This window comes from Castor canadensis, chromosome 12 (genome assembly GCF_047511655.1).
Source record: "Castor canadensis chromosome 12, mCasCan1.hap1v2, whole genome shotgun sequence".
NCBI classification, from domain to species: domain Eukaryota; kingdom Metazoa; phylum Chordata; class Mammalia; order Rodentia; family Castoridae; genus Castor; species Castor canadensis.
The window spans coordinates 70,599,469-70,613,650 of NC_133397.1; the positions used below are offsets into that span (position 1 = coordinate 70,599,469).

The 14,182-nt window shown below is 35.7% G+C and overlaps 1 protein-coding gene across 5 annotated transcripts in view; it reads left to right on the plus strand.

Moving 5' to 3' along the window:
* The window catches only part of Ctnna2 (catenin alpha 2), a 1,077,131-nt gene that overhangs the window by 976,523 nt on the left and 86,426 nt on the right, over positions 1-14,182 (plus strand). For all 5 annotated transcript variants that reach the window (XM_074050079.1, XM_074050084.1, XM_074050081.1 and 2 more), the window contains one exon: positions 3,503-3,703. In XM_074050079.1, the coding sequence (XP_073906180.1) occupies positions 3,503-3,703 (201 nt within the window). The remainder of the gene's footprint in view (positions 1-3,502; positions 3,704-14,182) is intronic.

Here is a 14,182-nt window from a genome sequence, read left to right on the forward strand (position 1 = left end):
GTAGGCTGTGGACACAGCCCAGTAGTTGGGGAAATACTTCTCATCTCCTCTCTGGTCTGTGGCCAAACATTTGCATCAGTAAATTGTAAGTTTGGCCCAGAAGATATTTTGAAATGCCATTAATGACATATCACATATCAGTTTCTTCTTAGGGGAATATCTATTGTTGCAGAAAACTATTTAAAAAACAAGATAAAAAATCTTTGTTTTAAAATACTATAGTTTTTTTTTCATGTTAACTGAACTAGTATATCTGACTGTTTAATTTGTTATGAAATGCAATAAGTTTGGGGAGCATGATGCTAGCTATTAATGTTTCAGGAGCAAAACCAATTTTTAGTTGTGGCCTAGGATCATAAAAATGTGAAATGGCTGCTTCAGAACATTTAAACCTTTCCCACTGGGCAAAAAACTACAATTTTTAATAGTGTTTTTAAAATAAACACCTTGACATTAACCATGTGGCAGTTTAATTCTTGGGTTTGGCTTGCAAAAATCGTAGAAATCTAAGATCTATAAAAACCAATGGCTTGATCCCAAAATGGCCAAGGTTTTTATTTTGCTTGCCTTTTCCTGTTTTTGAAAACACTAGAATCTTGAGTTTATTTTTTCTAAATTTACACAGTGACTTTGATTTTGAGTTTTGGAATCAAAGTTTTGTGGTTTATAACAACAATCAAGTAGTTCGGTCATCATTGATTCTGCTTTTCAATAACAAAATTACATCTTTTCTAAAGCAGTAAGGGTGCAAAAATTCAAGGATGTTTATTGCAAAATATGTTGCAGTTAAATGTTGAAGACATGTTTATATTACCACATTTGATATTAGAGTGTACTACCCAAGGTGTTTGACAGTTTTTCCTAGCAAGGTAATCTACAGAATACATCTGCCTTTTATTACTACTTTCACCTTCATTTTTTCTACTTGGAAGAGCATTCCTTTATCTTCTTAGTTCAGGAATTAATACTCTTCAAAATACCTTAGGATAAAATATGTAATAGATTTCTTCTTTTAATTAATGCATTCATGGATTTCTTTTAATGAATGCATTACCTGTTGTATGTACAATACTAGCAGGAATGCAAATATGAATCATGTGTGAATTCTGTCATACTAGGCCAGTGTGCTTTACAGCACAAGATGCCCCAGACCTGAGGATGCAGAGAGTTGACCAGGGGTCCAAGAATTTATAGATACACCAAGTAGAGCCTTTTGACCAGAAAAAATTTCATGTCCACATTAATAGGTATAGCTCTTTTTCAAACACATTGTTGGTACTTAGATTAACAAAACACAAATATGATTTAAAACATTCTGAATCAGTAGCTTTTAATGCAAGCCATCCTTTAGTATAACTATCATGAGATAGTTGTGACTCATTTTTCAAATAAAGGGGGACCTCTAGCCTAAGGAAAGTTGTAAAATGCTGTGTAAGTCAGCTTAACTTGCTCATATTGTATGAGATCAAAATAGATATTGTTTTGTGAATAGCAAGTTCTACTTTGCAGTTTTCTACCCAGTATCCCAAAGGAACAAACACTTCCTCTGAGTGCTTTGTTTAATGGAAGTAGGAGATAACACTACTATAATCTAGGATTTATTGGATATCCTTTCAACTCTCTTTCTTTATGATCTTTAAAATCAGAACTATTCCTAGAAAATTCTTAAATAGTTAATTTATTTTAAATCTCTAACTATTCATTGAATTTGGTCATTATAATTTAAAAATGTTAGCAAGGTACTTAAGACTATTTGTAATTGTGTTCTACTTGTTAAAAGCATATGAGTTTTCCTGTGTTTGTGGCTTAGTCTGCTCAGACTGCTATAACAAAATAACATAAAGTAGGTTGCTATATAAACAATGGAAATGTATTTTTTATTGTTCTGGAGGTTGGAAAGCCTCCAGGTATTTTTTGAAGGCTTATTTCCTCATAGATAGCTATCTCACATGGTGGAAGGGTGAAGGATCTCTCTAGGGTCTCTCTTATAAGGTCACTAATCCCAATCATGTGTGCTCTGCCCTCAAAACCTAACCCCTTCAAAAGTCTTTATTTCTTATTACCAGACCTTAAACAATGTGATGTTCTCACTTACACCATTGCAAGTATATGATTTATGTATTTTCCATTACTTTAATTTTAAATATAAATCAGAATATAAGAATAATGAAATGTTTAAATTTATGCCGTAGAATAATGAAATGTTTAAATTTATGCCTAGATAGTATTTCAATATGTTAATTTTGGAGGGACATAAACATTCAGTGCATTATTGTATGTATGTGTTTTCAGCTTATAGTTCCTTCCATATAGCAGTAAACTTTGGACATTTCCTTAGAATTGTGCTTTTACAGAATGTTCAAAGGAAAAAGGGGGTTAAGAGAATATAATAGAGGGGGTGAACTTGTTCAAACTATGCTGTGTACATCTATGGAAATATCACAATGAAACTCCCCCTTTTTTACTGTTAATGTATGCTAATAAAAAAATAAGAATTACTGCATAGCAAAAAATGTTCAATGGATGCAATTTACATCTCACATTGGACACGAGAAATTAAATATTGTCTACATACTAAATTGTGTAATCACATGTTTTCTCCATGCTAGTAGAGGATGAAGCCTCCCCTTCTCCCTGCTTGTTTTTTAATTTGGGCAATGACTGAAGAGTGATGCTTGGTTTGACTGTACTCTGATGATACCAGCCACAGACTGGATTGTATTTTAACTTAGGGAACTCTGTGATCTTCTTCATCTAATCAACTTTCCCATGCATATACCTTCTAGATGACATGACTTTAGGACTGACTGGATGACATTTGTTTGTTCTATACTGTCCCTTAAATGTTTTCTTAATAAAAACATGACCAAACAATCATGCATTCAAAATTTCTACTCTGTTCATATTTAGAAACATTTCTACCAGGTCATACTGACTTTGTGTTGGCTTCCACAACAACTCTTATGTTTTTGAGACAGGGTCTTGCTGTATAGCCCAAACTAACTGGAACTTGCCAAGTGGCCCAGATTGGCCTCAATCTCATGATTCTCCTACCTTAGCCTCCCAAGTGCTGGGATTACAGGCAAGCACCACCACATCCAGTGTGACAACTCTTAGAAGATTCTCTTGGAAAATAAATATCAATCTTTAAAACAACTAAAGAGATTTTTCATACATCAGTGGTTCTCAGTGTGGTCTACAAGCCAGCAGCATTAACATCACCTGGGAGTTTCAGAGAAACTCAATTTTTCAAGGCCATACCTCAGAGCTATTAAGTCAGATTCTCTAGAATTAGCACCCAGAGGTCTGTGTGATGACACAAGCCTTATGGCTGGTGCTCAGGTTTTGTATCTACCACTGTAATTTTAAACTGTGTCCTTTAAATGCCACTTCAGTGCATTTCAAAGTGAGGGCTCATAATAGCTGTTGAATCAATTTTTGATTGGTTACTAAGTTCTGAGTCATGTAAAGTCATATAAATGTGTATGTGTTCTCTCCACAGAAAATCACATCTTGGAGGATGTAAACAAATGTGTGATAGCCCTCCAAGAAGGGGATGTGGATACTCTGGACAGGACGGCAGGGGCCATTCGGGGCCGGGCTGCTCGGGTCATACACATCATCAATGCAGAGATGGAGAACTATGAGGCTGGGGTGTACACTGAGAAGGTACTGGAAGCTACAAAGTTACTTTCTGAGACAGGTAAGCATGGATAGATAGTAGACCTGGCCATGACTAATTCCCTTATCTGAACAGAGCTGTTTTGCTGTTTTCCATAGTCCTTTATGCTTCTGAGTTGCATAGGTCATGTGAAGGGTGTGGTACTTGAGTGTTCTCCTCCTTGTTTCTTAAGTTTACATTTGAATAACTTTAGGAGATTAATAATCTTATTACCTTTCCCATTTATATAACTTTATATAGTTTCACTGGATTCTTACAAGGTGTAGAAATTTCCATTATTTCCACTTACCGAAGAGAAAATGGAGATTTGAATCTGTTAGGAGGCTGGAATGAGGTCTCAAAGCTAGAAAATAGTGCAGATGTGATTGGAAGACGTAATCTTGAACCTGAAAAATTATTTCTTCATTTGTTGCTTGAGAGAATAGGACCTGAAGGAAGAACTGTACAAGTCAGTGGGAAGCATAAAGATTCTCAGTAGTGTGTACATATGAAGTGCTCAAAGAAAGGAGGTGGCAGCTGAAGAAGGGTTAGACATCAGTATATTCCCTTTACTTTTAGGAGAGCCTTTGTTGCCCTCCTCCAGAGTCATGAGACTGCCCACTGGAGACTTACTGTTGTAAGATTCAGTTACTTGTGGGAGCCTGTCATAGCTGTCTGGAGTACTGGGATAGAAAAAAATGATTTATTTTCACCAAGTTAACAGAAGTCTACAACTTTGAAGATGGTGTCAAAGGCTGGCCTATTTTTTTTGGGAGGGGTAGTTTTTGCTTTTGACTAATGTTTCTTGGCCTAAGATACTGAAGTCTCTCATGCCTCATATATTTGTTTATGTGTAGGGTGTGGGGTGAGACTAGAGTGTTCAGGGAAGGAAAGAAAACTGGAGGATATGAAAAGAGAATTTAATTCTATGCTGGATGGGGTTGTTAGGAAGTAATGAATTAGGTCATATGTAAGCACAGCAGGGCCTTTCCCCTCAAACCCTAATAAGAGTCCTTTTAAAGGAGTCTACACATAAACTTTGTACATCACACGGCATTTTAAAAATAGTTGTCTCTGAAAGGTCAAATGGATCAATGTTCCAAGTTCTGAATGGTAAGGCATATTAGTAGAAATATGTTTTCTTCTTTAGGGAAAAGATTATACGTAAAGACATTGTTAGCCTAGAAACAGCAAGGAAAAAAAACCCCGTAAATATAGGCATTGATCATTTGCTCTGAAATATGAGAAAGGGAAGAGCATAATATCATATAATAAAGAGCACATCTAGAAATTATTGCTCTTGAGAATCCTAATAGACTTAGAAATAAAAATAACAATTATAATAACATATATCTGCATTTTAAATTTGCTGAGATTTACAGTTTTCTTTCAAATAGACTTGCCCTTGCCTTCAATAGAGCAACACAAAGCAAGCTATACAATTTTTCTTGCCTCACTTAATGAATTAGAAATAAGGATGTTACTCTCAAATTGAGACTTTTTTTTACCCTTGAAAGGAGACCATCTCATGTTTTTCTGGCTCATCAGCTCTATTCTCTTACAAAGCCTGAGCTTCATGTGGTAGGCTGAACCTGGATAAGACTACCAGAAGAGGAGACAGCACTCTACCTGCTCACAACAGGCTTGGCAAATGAAGATAGAGAATGTTCTGTAAATTTATACGTGACTTTGTGCCCCAAAGAATTTAGGCACCACTCAAGAAACAATTTGGTGTCTTTTCTTATTGTATCTTGGGCTGCTTTAATAAAAGTAGTGATGTCCATTGGGTCAAAATGTACTAAAAGCAAGGGCAATTGCTTAGTGGTTGTAACTTCAATATACTTTTCACCCAAAAACTGTCAATCACTTTCTGATTGATTTTCTATTTTAAGAAAATCAATGAAATAGAGCTATTCTTTTTAGATTCCTGTTGTTGATTGAGACTTAACTTCTACGTATTCATTGTCAACTCATTTAAAATTTTCATTCCAGCTCTTCTTTGCCATGACTGAACATTGTGGGGACTTCTAAAGGACCTTCTTTATGGATGTCCTTGTCCAATTCTTAAATGAATGGAGTGGATGAGCAAGACTTTAGATTCCACTTTTCAGGATCTATTGAGAGTAGCTAGGAAAGTAATCAGGTAGAAGATATTGAGATAGACTATTTATTAAAAAAACTGTAGTAGAAATTATGAAAATACTGTTATGGGAAGTACATGATAGTGAGCTAAGAACAAGAATATACAAAGATATACAAATTCTTTGCTTTTGTCTCCAGTTGTTTCTCTCTTTCTTAAACAAGAGTAATATTGTATCTTTTAAGTAATTAGAGAGGTTGCTACAAAAAATGAAACCAAATATATTAGCTGTTAGCTGACTGAATGGCTAATTAGGACTGCTGGGGAATGTTTTTGCACAAACTAGATACATGGAGTTTGAGAAGGGTCACAAGATCATTTCTGTGATTATGGTTTTGTTGGTTATATATATTACTTAAAATATGTTCTAATATCAGTATCTGTGCTAAGGAGTCATATAACCTCAAAATATAAAAAAACTCTGCATATTATTATTATCTAAATTTCTACCTTTAGGCTCATGTTTTGTTTTTGATTTTAAGGAATTCATAGTCATATTGAATTGGTTACTTTTCTATATGAGCTTATCAAATTTTTTTGTTTACTTATTCATATGTGAATACATTATTTGGGCCATCTCTCTCCCCCCTGGCCGCCCCCCCCCCGAGCCCCTTCCCTCTCCTTCCCACCCCCCTCTCTTCCAGGTAGAACCTGTTCTGCCCTCTTCTCCAATTTTAAATTTTGCCTTGAAAGTGCATTTCATTTTGGGCAGTAAACAGCGATAATGGGCAATAAGTGGATTATGATAAAGAGAAAATGAGGAAAAAGAAAACAAAAACTAGGTTCTGCCCAAATTGTTTTGTTGTGTTTTTTTAAACTGAGATGTTAGATTCAAGACCTATAATCAGAAGTTCTTAACCTCTGCACTACTGACACTTTGTTTGGCTTGAGCAAGCCTTTCTTGAGTGTTGGTGGCTGCCGCTCGCTGTCTTCTGCACTGTAGGATGCTTAGCTATACTGGCCTCCACTCACTAGGTGTTTGAAGTATCTCCTTCTCTCACCTCAAATTCTGATAACTAAAATTATCTATAGACATTGCCAGATACTCCTGGGGTTTGGGGTGAGAAAAATGAATCAATACCATAAGGTAAAGAAATAGTCTCCTGACAGGGACAAGTTTGAACAGGTCAAAACAAAGCCTATGAAAGGAGTATAGTGTGGAAGTGTTACAAAGAAGTATTTATAAAAGGACACAGTGTTCCAGATATTGCTGTTGAAGGAGTTCATAACAAACTGGGGTCAGCCCTGCTTACACACATGTGAATGACTGAGGGTGTATGTGGGTGGCTATAAAGAGACTCCCACTCTATCACCTCACTGCCTTTGCTGAGTGGCTACAAAATTGAGAGGTACCAACATACTGACAAAACTATTTGTAGCTTATTTTCCCTGAGTTATTTTTCTTCCTCAGTAAAGATACTGTTTGGCTTAGCAGTAGTTTTGTATTGATATTGATGATGAATTCAATTTAAGAAAATAATTTTGTGGGTTACTAACTCACTAAAATTATAGGAGAACATTGTGTAAAAAATTACATATTTCTTGTGAAATTAATATAGGCTGATGATAACACAATAAAATGGATCTATAACATCCATTAAATACTGACATGGCATATTTGCTGGGCTCTTCAATAAAACCTGAATTATAACAAATTGCCAAAAGCTGAGTAGTAAGTGCACACTTGGACAGACTCATCTCTGAGCTCTTTTTTCAAAAACAGGTTGCTGCATGACGCTGAGGAGGGAGAAAGTTCACTCAATGATGTAATATTTAAATAGATGTAGAATAGCTCATTCTTCACTTAGAGAATTATATTGAAATGTCACTTTTGTAAATTTAGTCAATGCAAATTCGTGGCAATGTGAATGGAGGATTGAGAGAGCTTTGAGAGTCTGCCAGACATTTCTTCTTCAGAAGGGACATTAGACCAAGAAAAGAAGAAAATTTAAAAGAAATCATTTTTACTTTTATTTATTTATTTATTTTTGTCTGCTCAGGATTGAACCCAGGGTCTCCATTGATCTATTTTTTTGGCCACCAAAAGAAAGTATTTTTGAATGAGAGTTCTAAGTTATTGATCACTCTGGTTAAAGAAGTTAAAATTCCATTATTATGGTGAGCATGTGGGTCAAGTAATGGTATAATTTTTATTTCCATTCTCTGTAACCTAAAATTTCAGAAGCAAGGATATTTTTGACATTATTTCTGTATACTTTATATGGAAAATGTAGAGGATCATCAAATAGCTATCACCCAAAATGGAAATGGTACTGAAGGTACATTTGCGTCAGTTAGATATAGAAGAATGAATCCAGGAAAAGAATAAGCTAATCTTAAACAAATTAGTTAATGCATCTGGGAGTGAGTTTTTACACCTGTTTTTCTTGATGCTTTGTCATTCAAGGATGGTCAAGATTATTAAGCTTGGAATATGTACAGCATTTTTCCCAGCTTACTGGTGATAGTACTCAACACAATCACCGCTCATGCATCCTCTGTATATACCTTCTGCCCCATCTGGATGAGTGCCTCATTATTCTTCCAGCAAAACACTCTATACTGCTCCCACTATGCTCCCTGCAATGTTCTCCATTTCTTTCTCCTCCTCCTCAATATCTATTTATTGAACTTATTCTTTAATAACTAACTCAAGTCTCAGTTGGAGACAACAGAGAACTCTCTCAGCCTTTGAGATTTAGTATGTCCTCTTCATTGTAAAGGCTGTTTTTATAATCAGACTGAGTTCCAAGAAGCAGGTATTTCTATATGTACCCACAGCCTATGATGCAATTATCACATAGTATTCAATGAATATGTGCACTGATGAAATGAATACAAACCATTAGGATATTATACATTTTACTGTTGAGAATATGTCTACCAGCAGCCTTAGTTGTGCAGATCAAGATTCCCAGATAGAGATTTCTTTTTTCTCCCACTTTCAACTATCAAGATATGCTTCCTAGATTTGAACTCATTTAGTGGAATAGACTTTTATGACTGGACAGATTTGGATGACCTGCATTATGCTTATTGTTAGATGGGATGGGGGAGGGAAAAATATCATTATCAGAAAAAGGTGATAGGGACAGCTGATCAGGAAGACAAAATTATTAGGTATTATAGATAGAAAATACTATTAGTGTCTAAGTCACTTGTTCATGACTGATATTGAAATTGGATTACGAAAGTAATGAATTTCAACAGAAGTTTTAACAGCAGAGATTGCTCAGCCTAGACATCCTAATATATTTTAATATAACCCTTACTATTTGTTTCAAGTATTTTATTTCCCTGTGAAAGGTGAAAATAATGGTGATGTGGAGGAAATATCAGTTGGTAGCTTTAGTATTCATGATGTTGGGCAGTCAGAAATATAGAAGGAATGAGAAAGGAATTTCTGTCACTCAATAGTCTTTAAATAGGCAATGTATAATTTGTCTCTCAGTTCTTTCTTATTCTCTTTAAGAAGAACTGGGGTTTGAACTCGTGCTTGCTAGACTGGCTTTCTACTGCTTGAGCTATGCCTCAGTCCAATAGATTCTATATGACTGATATATACACATTCTATATATTGTAGAGATTTGCCTGGTAAATTTTAAAATATCTGTATTTATTTACTTTATCTTGAAAACTAATGTAAAGTTTCTGGCTCAGAGCACAGACTTATTATTACTGCTTATAACAGCATCTCCTCACATTCCATTTGCCACCTCTCCAGCCCCCAGGGCAGTGTGATGAATTCACATGCAGAGGAGGTATGTACAATAGGAGAGGAACCACAAAATTATGAATCTAGAAGTCTATATAGCAATTGTTGCTCAGCTACACCATTTCTCCCTAAGGGCAGGAGAAATCTTTATCCCTAAGTGTTAAAAAAAAAAAAACCCTTTCTGTAAAGGTCCATCATTGTTATAACGCTTAGTTGTATACCTTTGACATGTAAGTGTATGGCTCCTGGATTTATCCCTCTTTTAAGAGTGAGTACGTGTCTCTGGGTGAGAGGGGAGATAAATCTCCAAGTTAATTAACTATCTTAGAACTGTTATTGAATCACTCTTTGAGCCAGCTCATCAGTAATTTTTGCTTAAAGATCCCATGCAGAAGCATGAAAATATTTCTTCTACACTGGGTTGTTTTTAAATGATGTGTTCAGCTATAGTTTAGACATGTCCAGCTTACTCAGAATGGAAGCTGAAGAACCACCCCAGAAAATAAAACTAGTCCCCAAACGCCTAACATGAAAATAAAGGGAGTAGGGTGGACATAGGAAGTCACAATTACACATTTATCTACCATAATTTTGGGCAACATAGCAGAACAAGGCACCTATTTGGTGTCCATTTGTCAACAGAAAACAAAAAGAAGGACATGAATCTCCAAATCTGTATGAATCACATGTGGATTCTAAATCCTAGGAATGCAAAAGATATGGTGGTACTTTGTCAATTCAAGTGTACCAGCATCAGTTACCAGGCATCTTGGTAGGAGCAGTAGAGGAGCCAAGGGTCCTTCAGATTTGTCTAACAGGGTCTACTGGAATAAGTGGCCTGGGTGTTTTAATTGCACAAACTGAGGCAGAAGTACAATTCCATCACTCAGATTCTCTATAAAGGGGAAGATAGGACTGCAGTGAGAGTTGCCTGAATCAAAGAAGGGAGGATTATGTTGACAGTCACTTGTTTGGAAGCATACCTCGTAAAATCACGAGAGTAGTGTGGAAAGAGTTTTGATAAAGAAAGATGGAAGGCTTTCAGTAGCTGGAGGATCTGGAATAACCCATGGACATATTAACTAGAGAAGTTCTGTTTCCCATGTCAAAGTTACCCTAAAATGAAGCCCCACCTAGTTTGTTTTCCCCTGTTTCACCTGTTCTCTAAAATTAGCTGACTTTTTGTCAGCAAAGTCCTCTCTCCAACTGCAGTGGCCAGTTCCACTCCTCCTTTCCTCCATTACTCTCATTTATTCATTTGGCTTCTGCCATATACTGCCCTATGTTTCAAGCTCTATATTTGCTCTTTTGTTTATTTACTACCTGTTTTAACGCATATATTTGTTTTCCAGTACTCTAGCTCTCCTCTGCCCACCTTTCTACCTGTGTATGCATTGATTTTAATTAAATTTTAACTCCTTGAGATCTAAGACTACCTCTTTATCTCTTCTAAGTTGGTAAGAGTCAAAGCTCAAAGAATGTTTGTTAATATAAATGAAAAACATAATGACACAGTTCTTTATTTTGAGGGATTTCTCACTTTAAAAATTATATACTTAATATCAAAATCAGAATCTTTTAAATCATGTGTAAGAAATTCTTAGCAAGTGTTTTACTATGTCTTAATGCAATCTAAGTATTTAAACCTCACAGATGCCAAATTAAACTGTATTTATCAAGCTAGATTTTGATGAACACTGTAAACTAAATAAGGCATCATATTCAATTCTTTATTCACTCAAATTTCAGAATTGAATGTGCCATCCTTTCCTCTTAAGTTATAAACCATTTGTGATTATTTTTGAAATGCTTATTTTAAACTATAAGAAAGCCTTCCAAGCAAGCAGTTTCTTTCCCTGGGGAAAGGAAAAGGAATTTGTGTCTAGACAAGAGCAGATGGATGCTCCCTGACTATCTTAGGGTAGCTATTGTGAATGGAATTTAGATTGCTGTGGTTTTTTTTCTTCCTTCTTTGAGACAGTCCTTTTTCATCTTTTATCAAACAATTCAGCTCACGGGTTATGTATGGCCTTCTGGAATTTGAAGTTGATTTTGATGTTTGAAATGTACTTTATAATTTCCCAAAATTGATTTATGAAAATAGTAGCCTTTATGAACTCCCAGCAGAGAACAGATGACTGACATGGACAAAAGAGAGCCCAAGGATTGCATCCAGGATGGAAGAAGCATGACTGACCAGGATGGCGATGGTAGTTATCTGAAGAGGTAGATATAGCTGATAAGTTGTCATGAGGGAATAAGGAGCAGACTAAGCTTGGCTACTTTTACACTTGTTTCTGGATTCCAACATTCAACATCTTCCGAACTCATGAAGCTTCATCAAGAGAGGACATAGGAAAGAGCTAATATGTCATCAGTGTGGACAGAAGAGGATTTAAATTTAAAGCAAGTACTTAAGTTTTATTTTTACATTGCTTCTACCACACATTTCAAAAGCATTTGAAAGTACTTTATTCAAAATTTAAATTCAATCAGCTAATATAAACTAAATAATTAAAGTGGCTTACATTTGAAATTGAAGGGAAATAGTTCCAAAAGGAGATTAGATTAAGCTGAGAGACTTATTAGAAAGAGTATTTTATTTGAGCCGGGCAAAGTGGTTTGAACTTTTTTTTTTGTTTTTGCAAGATACTGCCTTGTTGGTAAAGTTTTAATTTTTAAAGTTTCTTTTCCTCATGTATCTTGTGAGGTCACAATGGAACATAATGTTTACCAATGGCCTTCTTGGCAATCAAGATAAAAAGGAAAATTAAGAAAGAATGAGTTCATCAAATCTTGTTCTGAGGGTAGATTTCATAGGAAATTCCTTATTAAAAATACAATATTGTCACAAGGGCAGTGTGATCCTGCAGAGGAGAGAGAAGGGCACAAAAAAACTAAGAAAGCTCAGTTTTCAAGATAAGTTATACCACCTTCCCAACTTTGAGATTCATCAGTAACTGGTATGTTATTTTTAGTTTACTTCATTATCTTCCATAAAGCTTTAATTTTTTTATTGGTAAATCAAAATCAGTATGGTTGTGTCTCCAAGTCCTATAGAAAGGATGTTAGGTGCATTTGCCTGTTGTAAGCAAAGTAAAAGGTGTATGGATAAGTAGACACAAAATATCATAGTTTGAAGACAACCACAAGAGCCACTTGCAATGAATCTTTTATGTGCAAGGCACCATGATAACCATCTTATGTGCATCTCAGTTTTTCATGTAAGTGCCTCAAATACAGAACCAATTTTTTTTTTTGGTGCTGGAGATTGAATCAGGACCTTGTACACACTAGGCAAACACTCTACCACTGACTTGTACCCCCAGCCCATATTTCCCTTCTTTGCCACATTATTCTTAATTCCTAGTATGCTACCTAGATCTATCAAATGGGATAATATACATGTATGTGTATATATGTATATATATATATGTGCACATATGTACACACATATATTTCTTTTTTGTTTTGTTTTTATTTTTTTGAGATAGATCTGGCTATGTTGCCCAAGTTGGTCTTGAACATCTGAGCTAAGGTGATCCTCCCACCTTGCCTCCTGAGGTAGCTGGGATTACAGGTATGTGCCATTATGCCTGGCTGAGTAATAATTTTTAATATTTCTAAAGTTTACATAAGCTCTGGAGGGCAACTGTCATTATTCCTGTTGTACACTGAGTAAACTATGGCTGACATTTGTTAAATAACTTGTGTGAAATCAAATATCAAGATTCAATTATAAAGGCTGAGCACAGAGACTCACTCTTGTTATCCTTGGTACTCAGAAAGCAGAGTACCCAGGCAAAAGCTATTCAAAGCCAGCCCAGGCAAAAACACTACCAAGACCCCAACTCAATCAGTAAATTTGGAATGGTGGTCTACATTTGTGATCCCAGCTACATAGGAGGCATAGATAGGATGATCATAGTTCAAGGCTGGCCTGGAGCAAAAAATGTAAGACCCTACCTGAAAAATAACCTGAAGCAAAAAAGGCTGGAGAGGCTTGTCTCAAGTGGTAGAGCCCCAGCCTAACAATAATGAGACCATGAGTTCAAATCCCAATACCCTCCCAAAAAATCCAATTATACAACTGCTTGTAAATATAAATGCATCAGAAATCACGGTTGCTGCAAATATTAAGAAATTTTAATAGGTCCTGCTAGCTGTATTTACTGACAGTTTTCCTTTTGGTACAGAATGCTATATTAGCTACCTATTTCTTTGTAATAAACCACGCTGCTGCATTTATTACTTCATAGCTTCTGTGGGCCAGAATATTGGAATGGCTTAGCTGGGTCCACTGCCGCCAGATCTCTTTGCAAGGCTACAGTCAAGATGTTGGACTAGAGCTGTAGTCATTTCAAGGATCAACTGGTAAAAGATCTACTTCCAGTCTTACTTGCTTGTTTGTCAGATTTAGGGTCTCCATTTCTTTATGGCTGATGACTAGTCCTCTCACAGTTTATTGCTGTTGTAGACTTTTCCATAGCATTGTGTACCACATGGCAACCAGCTTTAATCAGAATAAGCACCTGAAAGAGCAAAAAAGATAAAAGCAAGACAGAAACCTGCCTCTTTTTATAACTTTATCTCCTAAGTGTCATCCTATCTCTTCTACCATGTTCTTTTGGTTAGAAGAGAGTCACTAGTTTTATCCATATTCAAC